We start from the raw sequence: 13737 nt of genomic DNA on the forward strand, positions 1-13737 counted from the left end.
GGACGCCGACCACTGTAGACCTTAAAGAGTTTGTATCCATATCCAGGTGGAAGGTGTGCTCCCAGGCACACAGCCAGCACGAGGTAGGGCCGTGATTTGAACCTGTGTGGGGCCAGTTCTTGCCAGGACATCAGCTCCCACCCTGCAGCTAACGGGGCATTAGCAGATCTGCTCGGTACTGGGAGTGCCATGGAGCACAGTGGTGGCCTGGGTGACAACCTCATCTGAGGTTAGTGTGGGACGTGTCGAGGAAGGTACGTGGTTAACACAACCACTGGCAAGGTAGACACCCTCAGAGAAAAGGGAAATTTCCATTTTACTCCTAAAAGAAGCTTTAAAGCCAAACTCAAATCAAAGAGCAAAGTATAATAACTTCCTCTGAGCAAATTTATAATTAATCCTGGATTAATTGGCCTTAATGAAGTTGAATTAATTACTAGCTGTTCGTAAAGAACTTTGAACTACCTTCGTACAAAATGGCATTAAAGAAACAGAAAGGAACCAGCATCGCATTAACATTAAGAACAAATCCCAAATAATCGCAGTTCTGCAGGCCGTTCCCTGTCAATCATTTCCCAGGGACCAGGCCCAGCCTTGGAACCCAGGCTGGGACCCAGGAGTCTGCTGCAGAGGATGGTGTCTTTGTGGGCTGGAGGTTTGGAGGTGAGTCCACTCAAGAAACAGTTATGGAGCCTTTGATGTGCCAGGCCGAGGGCAAGCAAAGATGTGTAAGGGGTCCTCAGCCTGCTGGGACAGGGGAGAGCACCAGGGCACCAGCCTGGTCTAAAGCAAACTCGCCTCATGGGGGTAGAAGCCAGGATAGGGCAAAGGACAAAGGAGGGGGCGTGATGTGACCTGCATTTTGCTGGCAACAGGACTCCAGTTCCTACACGGTGTCCCTCACACTCTCCCTGGCTCTTGGAGTGAGCTTATGACTCAACACCTGCCTAGGCAGAGGTCTGTATTTCTCTGCTTGGTGCAGGGGCACAGCTGACCCCAGCATACAGTCTGAATCTTTTCAGACAACTCAGAGCTGCCGTCTCCTTGGCACTTGTGGAGACAGGGCTGGACTCCAGGCTACTGCTGGGGCAGCACCTGTCTTGGAGCCAGCTGTGGTGGGAGTTGGAGACGGTCTAAGACCTGGCTTAAAGCCCCAGCCCTGCCGCTGGTGAGCGCTTAGGTTAAGTCGGGCTGGGTAACAGCTACAGCCCGCAGCCCCAAGTCTCGGTGGCTTCACCAGGCAAAATGTCTCTCAGATTTCACATAGAAACACTCTCGTCTCTTGAAAAGCGGGAAGATGGGGCACTGTTGGACTAGCATTCCCGCCTGGTGTCACTTGGCCAAAGCTGAGCCGTGGCTCCCCATCTGTCGACACAGGACATGTGCTCTCCACCTCCGCAGTCTCCACCACCCCGGGCACCTTAAACCCTGCTGATTACTCTCTGGCGAGTCACCTGCCTGGCCAGGGCAGACATTTAAATTTGTGATCCGTGTTGTTGCCCGTGAGTGACACCTTTTCTGTGGGTGACATTTCAAGAGAATGAGCGTTGCAGGCCCTCCCCAGCACGCGCGCACGCACACGACCTTCTGCGTACAGTTTGGCGGCCCCCTGAGGCCAGGCTGACTGCCCGCGTCCGAGATACTCCGAGCAGCCTTCCCAGGTTTCCCGCGCTGGCTCTTCGGCAGGACGGGCTCAGCTTCGCGGCCCGCCCTCCCTGCCCCGGGCCTGGTCCTTCCACCGCTGCTGTATTTCCCCAGGGCTTCTCGGGGTCCATAGTGGTCTGGTTCCGTCTTTACTCTCGGTTATTGTTTCCCCTCACTCCGGGTGCCCCATGTCGTGCGGGGAGAGCGACCTGTCCCCGCGCGGGTGCCCAGAGGGCGCTCAGCTAGAGCCCGTGGAAACGAACGAACGAACGCGAGGACGGACGGAGGTCGGCCCCGGCCCCTGGCTCCCCGGCTCGGCGGACTGACCGCGCGGCCGGAAGCTTCGGCGCCGGAACGCGCGAGCGGGGCGCGGGCGGCGGGGGCCGGCTTAGCGGGCGGACCGCAGCGGCGGCATGGCGGGCCGGCGGGTGAACGTGAACGTGGGCGTCCTGGGCCACATCGACAGCGGCAAGACGGCGCTGGCGCGCGCGCTCAGCACCACAGCCTCCACCGCCGCCTTCGACAAGCAGCCGCAGAGCCGCGAGCGCGGCATCACGCTCGACCTGGGCTTCTCGTGCTTCTCGGTGCCGCTGCCCGCGCGCCTGCGGCCGGCGCCGCTGGGGGCCGAGCCCGAGCCCGAGCCAGGGGACGAGCCGCGGCTGCAGGTCACGCTGGTCGACTGCCCCGGGCACGCCTCCCTCATCCGGACCATTATCGGCGGTGAGCGCGGGCGGGCGGGGGGTGCGGGGCTCGGACGCGCCGGGGCGGGGGCGCCCGCCGGGAAGCCTCTCTCGCGCCGCCCCGAAAGCAGCGAAAGTGTTTTGTTTTGTTTTTTTACCACATGCGTTCGTAATACACGCACAGGTTAGGGAAACTCAGAGACCCTGAGAGTGTCCAGAAGGCGTCCACTCGCTGTCCTTTGGTCTCCTGCTGCCCGTCTCCGGAGTCAGCCGCTGTCCCCTCCTGTGCCATTTCGGAGGAACTCCGTGTGCAGGCAGCGTTCCTGTGTATACGTCGACCCCTCCTTTTCTCGTTCTTTTTTTTTTTTTTTTCCACAAAATGGTAACACCACTCGATTGAGTACTTCACTCAATACTCGGGCCTGCCCATTCGTACATATAAAGCAACATCATTCTTTTTAAAGGTCGCATGAAATTCCGTTGTACACTTGCACCACCGTTTTCTGAATGTCTTAATGATGGACATTTATGTCGTTACTCATTTTTGCTAACGATGCTTCAGTGAGTTTTATAGAACAGACGTCTTGGTGGGTGTGCTAGTGTGTCTGTGTGGAAAGACCCTAGAACTGAGATGCTGGGGCAGAGAGTCGTGGTGGGTACTGCCCAAAAGCCTTCCTGAGCTGTACCATTTAATTAATTTTAATTATACAAGTAGTACATGAATACATTCTACTTCTGAAGAGATAGAACGTTACAAACCAGGCAGAAGGCCCCTAATTACCCCTCCCATCTCGCCAGCGGAAGCCACTAGTACACCTCTGTGGATTACTTTTCCACACCCATTTCAGTATACTTGACTCCATGGACAGGTGTTTTGTTTATATAGAAAAATGGTAGACAAGTACGTGGCACAAAGGGTGTATATATAGTTCAGAGACTCCTCGTCACCGCTGACCCAGGGACCCGGTACCTCCCTGCTTTCCACTTCCTCCAGTCCCTTCCGGTGGCATTCTCTGCACCCACGAGCACGTATAGGAACACTTCTTGGTCAGATGGTTTTATCGGCCTGCTGGTGGGCAGCTGCACTGGTCGCTCGCTGGGCATAGCGAGCCCTGCTGTATGATGAGTGTTGAGTACTTTCACCTTGTCACCTCCTGTCTGGTCCATGCTGCGGGCAGTCTGAGGTCATTTCCCCATTTTCAGGAGAGGAACCGGAGGCTTGAAGAGGAGCAGGAACCTGCTCCGGTCCCCCGCCTCACATGTTCTACTCCGGCCGTGGTCCAGCCACAGATGCATGTGAAGGGGCACGCGATGCTCTCTGGTCTCCCCTCCCCTTGTAACTGATTTCTGTTTGGTCACGTCCAGGTACATTTTAGGACACGTTCTCTGAGCCAGTGTAGGTTGGAGGTTAAAAAATGGGAAGGCAGATTGTTTGTCTTTTCTTGCGACAGGTGTAGGGAGTGAAGGACATGCTTCTGGAGTCTGTGGTGAGGCCTGGCTTTCTCCCTCACTGACCTTGTGACCTCGGATGTGATTCTGGACTGTCCACACTCTGGCAGGTCTCAACTGGCTTTGCTTTTCTTGCACGCTTGCCACTTCCCGGGTCACTGTACTCTGCCCTCCCCTTCCACATGTACGTTCGTGGTGTTTCTTCATAGGACAGAAGGTTTCAGGCATCAAATTATAACGCCTGCAAGCATCTGACAATCCTTGCTTTAGACTGTAAATTGTTGAAGAAATGAAGAGGGATTTCTCTCCTGTTACGAACACTGCGGCTCTTACGTTTCTCTTGCCCCTGAGAGGGGAGACTCTCCTTGTCTTCTTACAGGTGTTGACATGTGACCTGAGCACATTGCAGTGGTGGGACCAGGGCTGCGACTCTTCTTCCTTCAGTAGATGAGATTCCCATCCTCCACTCAGGGAAGTGAGAAGAAAAAGTGGCTTTTTTCTTTTGGGGGAAAGGAGCTGCCTCTGAGTGCCTGCCCGGGTCCACGCCTGTGGCTACAAACTTGCATCTGTGCGATAACGCTGAGTGATGGGGGTGTAGGGGGGCGTGGGCCCCACTCTTCTGATGAGAAAACTGAAGCTTGGCAAGTCAAGTTCCCTGGGCAGGCGTTGGCACCTGCTCTGCAGCCCCTGACCCGGGTCTGGTGCATCCCCTTCGTTATCCTCATGTTGTGTCTTCACTTGTCCTTCCTCTGCAGACTGTGGGCCCTCCCCTCCTCCCTCTGCTGACCCCCCGCACGGTGGACAGTCTGCTCCTTTATGGATGTTCTTCAGATCAGGTCAGCCGTCAGCTGAAGACTGTCCAGGCGCTGCTCATTGCCCTCCCAGTGACCCATGATCTGGCTTCTGCCCTCCCCTGAGCCTCATCCATGGCTCCTGACCTCCAGTCACACTGGCCTCCTCCTACTTATTGGATGGGCCAGTGTTGCACCTGCTGTGCCCTCCTCATTTAAGTCTCAGCTCGAGTGTCACCCGGAGAGGCCTCCTCTGACCTACTGGCCTAAAGTGTCCCCAGTTCTCTACCGTCATACTTTCTCACATCCGTGTTTTGTTTCCTGCTAGCCCTTGGTGTGTCTGATACGCTTGATGTGCTTGTTGATGGCCTCTGTCCTCCACGAGAGCGTAGCAGGAATTGGGCCAGAGCCTGGCATCTAGGAGGCACTCGGAAGTCCCAAATGAATGAAGCCGGGGTTGGTGGGGGGGATCGAAAGTCACCAGCAGGGCCCCTCTGGGGGCTGACAGCAGAGCCAGGGGGAGAGTGCTGTGCGGTGTGCAGTGACTCATTAGGGCTCTTTGCACAGGGGTGACTTGCTTTGCTGGGGCGTGGTGGAGAAAGAAAAGCTTGCCCAGTGGCAGCACAGCCTGGGTGGGGCTCTGAGGCGTGAGCCTGCTCTCTTGTCTGTTCAGAGCCAGGGGTAGCTGCCAGCATTTAGCAGCTGGAAATGGGCCTGGTGAGTGGGGAGAGGCGTGGAAGGTGAAGGCGAGATCGTGTAGAGCGGTGAGTGGGGCTTAGATCGGGCCCTCGGTGCAGATTTCTTCGAAGGGCCTTGGAATGCTTTTAAAGTAGGTTTGTGATGTGATGAGGCCGGAGCTTTAGAAAGAGGCGAGGTGGCTGAGCCGGGACTCCAGCTGGCAGCGCACCTGTGCCGGGAGGCGGGGCTGCCGCTGCAGGTCCCAGCTCACTGGGAGTGATTCAAACCCCTTGCTAAATGCCCTATCCGAAGCAGAAGGAAATTAGAGTGACTGTCTGAGTTCCGTGATGATACCTCTAAAGTTTAGTGTATCTTAAAGCCAGCTCTCTTTAATTCCATCGTCCCCCAAGATACTTTCATGTACAAAAAGATCATTTTTTAACTTAGAGAAAATTGGGTTTTATCTCCTTGATCCCTGTGGCCATAGATAAAACTGCTAAGTGGTGCTGGGGGTTAATAGTGACGTCAATACTTAGCATGTATTTAGTGCCAGCATTGTGACTTGTTTTGTTTGTTTAACCCTCATAGCAATCCTGGGAGGTAAGAGGTGATACTCCCATGGGACAGATGAAAAGTCAGAGGCTCAGGGAGGTTAGGGAACACAGATCTGAAGGGTGAGAGCTAGTTTGAACCCACGCTGATCTGCCCACAGAGCACTGGCATTCTCAGTGTGAATGGACAAGGGTGCCCGTCCGCTCCAGGCCCTGTGATGGTGTTTCTGGGCAGTATTTTTCTCCTATCTGTCTTAGAGTATAAATCTTTCAGGGTTAGAACTTCAAAAAGATTCAGTAATGTATGTTTTAAAGACTTGGGTGGGGGTGAGGGACTTGGACCCATCCTCAATCTCACTCTGGCAGGAAGGAAGAGGCCTGAAAAATGCTGGTATCTTGGCTTGGCAATTTATAGTCCTCTGGTGGCTGCTACGATTAACAGTGCATTGTCTCCCAGTCTTTTGTCCCTGTGGTTAATGAACAGCAGCTCTTTTGCCACGACTGTCACCCTGATCGCTAGCCTCCTGTGCCCCCCGCACGCCCCTCCGTTTAAGCGGTGCTTCCTGCCAGGTTTGGGCCCTCTCTGGACCCCCCTGGCTGGAGCTGCTCGTCTACCACAGCCTCGCAAGTGTGACTCAGGGCTCCTAGCTTTGGAGATCAGTCAGCAGCCCTGGAGGTGCCTGTCTCTGCGGCCTGGGAGGGAGCATTCTTTAGGACACTTAAGCTACTTCCCCTTCTCCGTTTTTCCAACTCTCTGTGCTCGTGTGACAACATGGAGAAGCACGGTCCCTTGGGCCGTTCTATCCAAGAGTGCGCCTGCAGTCTGACCGAGATGCTCTCTTTGGACCCATGAGACAGGTTCATGTGCAAACGACCGTGTGTTTTCCACCAGGTTTTTACTCTGCTCTTCGGGCGTCTGCACTTAGTCCCCAGCAGGCAGTGTGGCCCGAGCAGAAATGACAAACCGGAGGCCTGGCCACCCCAGGAATGTGGGTGTTTTTCTGATGCAAAACCAAACAAACAAACAAAAAAGACACTCTGGTTTTCTTAGCCCCTAGTCTTCTAGTGAATCTGTCCAGAAATGCATTGTGTTATGTTATGGTATCATAGGCTTGTCCTAAAATATTGAGGCATATTTAAAGGCGGTGATGTAAGTGGAAATGCTTCTTTAGCCCTAGCTTCTTTAGCTCCTAGAATCTGTTGGGTCTTCATTTCCTTTTCCTCAGTGCGCACCTGGGCAGCACCCCCTCTCATTCCAAGCTCAGCGCCCTCAGCGTCTCCAGGAGATGCAAGTCCAGCTCCGTCTGTGGCACTTTCTCTGCCCCTGGATAGTGGGTGACTGCTTGGGTTTGGGTGACAGTGTGGGAGCAGCATAACATCAGAGACGTGGCCTTGAGTTTAAATGAATGCAGAATATTTGAGCAGGAATCAACAAGGAAGAAAAGTGGAAGCAGGTAGTCATATTTCATTCTGTTGGGGTACATTTTTCTTCTCGTGGGGCTTGCCCTTGAGAACAAAACATATCAAATGTTAAATCAAAGAATATTTTGCAGTCATGCTAAGAATAGAAAATAATGTAGACTTGCCTTGACGAGACGAATATTTTGCTGGAAGGTTATAATCAAAGTCAGAAGGAAATCATAGCCACAGCTTTTGGTAAAGCTGTAATCATTTAAAATTAATTGCTTTTAAACTTTTCACTTAGCATCGCCTTTGTGGCTCTTGGGTTTTTCTTCAGAATCACTCCATCCAGGCTGGAATAAGATTTGGGCAGGCGCCCCAGGAACCAACCGGTAAATTAAGCCCTGAGACCTATTCCCCGCTCTCTCATCCTTGCATTGGCCAGGGCCTAGACCAGGCTGGGCCCGAGTCTCCCTCTGAGCAGCAGGCCTTCGAGGCTGTGCTGCGTGGGGTGACAGAGATGACCGTCTCTGGAGCTCTGAGTCACCTGAGGTGACCAGGAGGCGTTCTACCTGTTGTTCCCGTTAGTCTGGAGGCCTCTGTGTGGCTCTAGGGCCAGGCCAGGGCCAGGCATAGAGTGGACAGTGAAGGCTGCTTTTAAACATTTGTATTGAGATATAATTCACATTCCATAAAATTTTCCCATTTCAAGTGCACACTTAAGTGTTTTCAGCCTCTTCACAGAGTTGTGTAGCCAGTGCCACAGTCTAAGCTCCATCACTGTGAAAAGAAACTCCACAGCCGTTAGCAGTCCTGCACCTCCTCCCTGACCCCAGGCCTGGCAGCCTCTAGTCTACTCAGTGTCTCTGCCCATGTGCCCATTCTGGACATTTCGCATAAATGGAATCATACAATATGTGGCCTTCTGTGTCTGGCTTCTTCCACGAAGTGTAATGCTTCCAAGGTTCATCCATGTTATAGCGTGACCTATGCTTCATTCCTTTTTAAAATTCTGTTATTTTTAATTGTGGTAAAGTACATATTTCATAAAATGTACCATCTTAACCATTTTTAAGTTTATAGTTCAGTGGCCTCCATCTCTAGAACTCCTTTTATCTTACAAAAGCTAAACTCTGTGCCCATTAAACTCCCCTTTCCCTTCCCCCATCATTCCTTTTTTATGGCCACAGAGTATCCATTATATGGATGGATCACTTTTTAAAAATCCGTTATCAGTTGAAGGACATTTGGGTTGTTTTCACTTTTTTTTTTTTTTTTTTTTTGCGGTACGTGGGCCTCTCACTGTTGTGGCCTCTCCCATTGCAGAGCACAGGCTCCGGACGCGCAGGCTCAGCGGCCATGGCTCACGGGCCTAGCTGCTCCGCGGCATGTGGGATCCTCCCGGACCGGGGCACGAACCTGTGTCCCCTGCATCGGCAGGCGGACTCTCAACCACTGCGCCACCAGGGAAGCCCTGTTTTCACTTTTTGACTATTATGAATAATCCTGCCGTGGACGTTTGTGTTCAAGTCTCTGTGTGGACGCATGTTTCCATTCTCTTGGGTTTATCCGTAGGAGTGGAATTGGTGGAATCAGAGGGTAACTCTGTGTCTGCTTTTTGAGGAACTGCCAGACTGTTTTCCACAGCAGCTGCACTGCTTTGCTTCCCACCAGCAGTGTAGGAGGGTCTGATGTCTTCACTGCCTTGCCAGCACTTGTTGCTGCCTGTCCTTTTTTTTTTTTTGCGGTACGCGGGCCTCTTACTGTTGTGGCCTCTCCCGCTGCGGAGCACAGGCTCCGGATGCGCAGGCTCAGCGGCCACGGCTCACGGGCCCAGCCGCTCCGCGGCATATGGGATCCCCCCGGACCGGGGCACGAACCCGTATCCCCTGCATCGGCAGGCGGACTCTCAACCACTGCGCCACCAGGGAGGCCCGCTGCCTGTCCTTCTGATCGCACCTGTTCTGGTGCGTGTGATGTGATATCTCCTTGTCGCTCTAACTTTCATTTCCCTGATATGTTCTTGTGCCATTTGTATATCTTCTTTGGAGAACTGTGTATTCAGATCCTATGCCCTTTTTTTAGTTGGGTTATTTGGCTTTTATTATTGAGTTGTAAGGGTTCGTTGTGTATCCTGAATACCAGTCCTTTATTAGGTATATGATTTGCAAATATTTTCTCCCATTCTGTGGATTATCTTTACTCAGTAATATTTGAATTAAACGAATAATTGAGTTGAATTAAATAAATGAACATATTTTGAGACGACTAAATGTGCCCGACACATTATTGAGGCTGTGGTGGGTGTGTAGGAAGTGCCATTGGCTTGTTTCTGGAAGGCCCTTAGGGCACCTCCTGACCTCTTCCTAGACCTCCCCACCCCTGTCCTTACTGCCAGCAGGAGGCGGCTCATCCTGTCTGTCCACCCCTGGGAGGGTCTCGTCCCACACTAGGGTCTTGTGCAGATATGTTTTGATGGCCCATATACTAAAGTCTTTTTTATTTTATTTTACTTTTTTAATTGATTTAATTAATTTATTTTTGACTGCATTGGGTCTTCGTTGCTGCGCACGGGCTTTCTCTAGTTGCGGCGAGCGGGGGCTACTCTTTGTTGTGGTGCGCGGGTTTCTCACTGCAGTGGCTTCTCTTGTTGCGGAGCACGGGCTCTAGGCGTGTGGGCTTCAGTAGCTGCAGGCTCAATAGTTGTGGCTCGCGGGCTCCAGAGCGCAGGCTCAGTAGTTGTAGCGCACGGGCTTAGTTGCAGCGCGGCATGTGGGATCTTCCCGGACGAGGGCTTGAACCCGTGTCCCTTGCATTGGCAGGCGGATTCTTAAGTACTGCGCCACCAGGGAAGTCTGCTAAAGTCTTTCTTTTAAAATTCATTGCCAGCGTTTAAAAATTGGCAGATTTCATAAAACAACCCAGAAGTTCAGTGCTTCGGGTGTGGGCAGGTGTGCAGCTGAGCTGCAGAGTCCGCGGGGCCCAGAGCTCAGGAGCTTGGGGAGCCTCCTGTCAGGGGAGGGCAGGTACGTTTTCAGCTGGGAGATCCTTCGGGTGCTTTTAAAGAGTCTGAGGAGAAGACCTGGGACACAGGTCTAGGGCCACTGGAGGCAAGAGGGGGACACCGCCAGGAGGGAGAGTGTGGCTCTGGGGGTACAGATGCAGGAATGCCCTGTGGAGGCCCGGAGGAGGGGCGTGGTGCCTGGGGAGCATCTCCTGTCCGGACGCTGTTCTAGACCCTTGATTATCTCACGGCATCCTGCCAGCCAGACCCCGAGGGGGTGTTTCCCTCTACACTCAGGGTGTCACCCACAGAAAGGAGGCTGCAGAGGTCCGGAGCCAGCTCCAGGTCACGTGTCGGCGGCCTGGCCGCACCAGCTGCTGTTGCACCTCAGCCCGCACCTGCTTTGCTGGGAGCCCAGCTCCTGGGCAGCACTTTCTGTGTAAGTCAGTTTGTCAAAAACAGAGACTTCCGCCTCCATTCTCCCCTGGATGACTGGAGTTTTGTGTTTTGTTAATTGGGTCTTTCATTTTCTTACGCTTTGTGATTAAGCTCCTGCTGCTTTGAAGTGGCTGTGGCTGCGTGGGGAAGGGGACTTAGCTCACGTGGCGATCCCCTCTTGGCAGCAGAAGAAACAAGGTTTGCTGTTGGGCGAGAAGTTGACTTTCCCTCTTGCCGTATCTCTTGTGTTGTGATGATGCCTCTCTTGTCTTGGGGTCTTCAAGAAGACTAGAATAATTTCCTTTGTCTCTAACCTACTTCCCGAGGACATTTATTTGGTGGCATGCACAGGTGCTACCTAAAGATAAACCTGACTTTTTCCTTTTAAAATCAGTGCTTGGAATTGCCAGCGCTGACCTGCTTGGCCTCTGGAGCCGGCCTTGCTTGGCCACGGGGCTCCACACTTTGCTGTGGGGTTACGCAGGTGGCTTAAAGCTCCAGGAGTGAGTGGATCGGCCTTGGTCACCTGATGCTGGGACGAGGGCTCTGCCTTCCGGTTGTACTGCGGGGTGGCACTTACTCTGCTCAGGGTCATTTCCAGGTGAATTTCAGGGCCTCATGCCCTAGGCACCCAAGACCCTCCTCTGTGTGTGTGTGTGTGTGTGTGTGTGTGTGTGTGTGTCCGTGTCCGTGTGTCCGTCCGTCCCCAGCGTTCCCTGCTCTCTGAAATGATGATCTGTTCAGAGACGGTCCTCAGAGCATCTGCTCTAGAGAAAAAAGACTTTCTGTAAGCCAGGCTCCATTTCCTGAGCACTTGCTGTTTGGAGCCCGCGGACGGGCAGAGCACGGGAGGCTGGGAGAAAGCTGCGGGTCACCACTGGCGTCGACCTGGCTGGGGAGGGCTGGCACACGCTGGCCTCGAGCGACAGTGTTTGAAAAGTCTGTGCAGAGCTTTCCCAGCACCATCCAGCAGGATCCTCTGTGCCGGTGGGAGTGTCTTCCAGCAGCGCAGCCCAGGGTGGCAGCTACGAGCCACCGCGGCTGTGGAGTCCTTGCACGGTGGCTGGTGTAACCGACGAACTGAAACTGTAATTTGATTTTAGTTAAGTCACATTTCAGTAGGCAGCTCTCGACCTGCTATCCAAGTGCCTGCTGGGCTGGCTTCTCCATCAGTGAGCCCCACAGGCCCCCAGATTCCACGCTTGCAAGACCCCATCCCCACCCCCGCTGGGCAGTAAGCGCCCACAGTGGGGCAGGCCAGTCACGCAGTGCCCAGCGTGTCCGTCTCCGCCTTCACGGGCTCCTTACAGACTCTTGCCTGTCCTTCACCTCCTCTGCCCATCAGCACAGCTGCTCCTTGGACAGGCCTCCGTCCACTCTGCACGGGTCGAGCACGACCTGCCTGCAGTGTCTCGATTCCAGCCCCCTCTTGAAACTGCCCTCCCCTCTGTGGCCGAGAACTTTCTAAACGGCTAATGTGATTATTTGACTCCCCTGTCTTAAAAGGTCTTCCTGTGCTGTTGGCATAAAGGCTAATCTCCGCACAGGCTGACAGGGCACTTCCTCATGGGTCAGCGTCTCTGTGTCGCTCAGGACTCCCAGCTTAACGAGCTGCCTGCAGGTCTCTGGACAGACAGACCGGGGTCTCTCATGGTGTCTTCTGGCTACACCACATCTCTGGGAAGCCTCACCGTTGGCCCTCCCCAGCCTCGACCAGGTGAGGGTCTGTACCATCCCGCGGGGCCCCCGGACCCCTTGTCCTCCCGTCTGTTGTCATTGCACCTACTCGACCTGATCCCTTTGAGGATGGGGTCCTGCTGTCATCCGACTCCAGGACCAAGGGCAGGGCCTCAGTGCAGGCACGCAGCACGGACGAGTAAGTGAATGAATGAATGAGTGGGTGACAGGTCGCTTCCCTCTGCCTGCGGCCAGCGTCCAGCCTCCTGTGGGGCTTCAAGCCACCGGCCGGCCACACAGGGTTCACAGCCGAGCAAGCCTGCCTGGAGGTTAGACAAGTTAATCTTTCAGTGGAAATTCAATCCTCATATTTCATTTTCAGGCCACTTTGCGTAGCAAAGTAGTTTAACTCGGAGCAGATTTCTGCTGTGCTGATGGTTAATTTCATGGCCCACAGAGGGTCAGCACACTGATGCTGGGGACACGGAGACCCCGTGCAGCTCACCGCACACGGTGAGGGCCCGCAGCCCTGTTGTTTTAGAGAAGCAGTTTTCAAACATCCTTCAGTGGGCTGATTTTGAGTTAACAGGGGTGACCTTTTCAAGAACATTTTTAAAAGCTATAACATAGATCCCTCCCAGACCGTATATTTTCCTTTCTCCACGCAGTTCAAAGGGGCTGAGTTGTCTCATAGGTTTTTGCAGGCAATCTTCAGCTTGACCCTGGTTGTTTAAATCTGCCGGAGGAAATTTGAACAAACTTGTACTTTGGTAATTCTTCTGCCTCTGTGAACCTTTAACCTTAAGGTTTCTTTCAGAGCCTGGGGCTGCATTGTCACCAGCCGTCCCTGCTGGGGCTCTCAAAGGCCATTGTTTAGCGCGTCTGTTTTCACTTTGCTACTGGAGTTCTCTGGAGGAAGGGTATTAATTCAGACCTGATCTGAGACAGGACGAGGACTTCTAAACTTGCCCCGGAGCTTGGGGACTGGGAAATGAGCATAATGCGAGCCTGTGGCCCAGCATGGTGTCCTGCAAGTAGCCTGTGAAGCTGAGGGGGAGGAGGCCCTCCAGAGGCGGGCTGGCGTGGTAGCTTCCAGCAGGTGACCCAGCTCAGCCAGGTCTTGTCGGACAACATGACCAGAAGCAGTTGCTGCCCCTGGTGGTCAAGCCTGGGGCCCGAGTGCCTCCTGGATGTAGACTTCCTGGAGCACCAGGTTCTTCGGAGCCCGGGAGGCTGGACATGAACTCGGGGTCCACACACCCTTACAGAGCCCTCGTGTGATGAGATGCTCCTGGGGAAAGAGAACAGGCTCCGCAGGCCACAGGGCACAGGCTGGACACTGGGCCTGCCAGCTTCTCCATCGAGTTCTCCATGCGTGTCCCCGAAGGAAAGCTCAGAGACCCCGAAAGTGTGTGTTGCCGCAG

At 53.8% G+C, this 13737-nt stretch overlaps 1 protein-coding gene across 6 annotated transcripts in view; it reads left to right on the plus strand.

Annotated features, from left to right (window-relative positions):
- The first annotated feature begins 402 nt into the window (after positions 1-402).
- Positions 403-13737, plus strand: part of EEFSEC (eukaryotic elongation factor, selenocysteine-tRNA specific) — a 171051-nt gene continuing 157716 nt past the window's right edge. For 2 of the 6 annotated variants that reach the window (XM_081246902.1, XM_081246903.1), the window contains exon 1: positions 411-2364. In XM_081246902.1, the coding sequence (XP_081103028.1) occupies positions 2058-2364 (307 nt within the window). In that variant the 5' untranslated portion in view covers positions 411-2057. Of the gene's footprint in view, positions 2365-13737 lie in introns of all 6 variants that reach the window. The other 4 variants (XM_081246905.1, XM_081246900.1, XM_081246906.1 and 1 more) reach the window with 4 other exon arrangements.

This window comes from Mesoplodon bidens, assembly GCF_964165515.1.
Source record: "Mesoplodon bidens genome assembly, chromosome: 10".
In the NCBI taxonomy this organism is placed as follows: Eukaryota; Metazoa; Chordata; class Mammalia; order Artiodactyla; family Ziphiidae; genus Mesoplodon; species Mesoplodon bidens.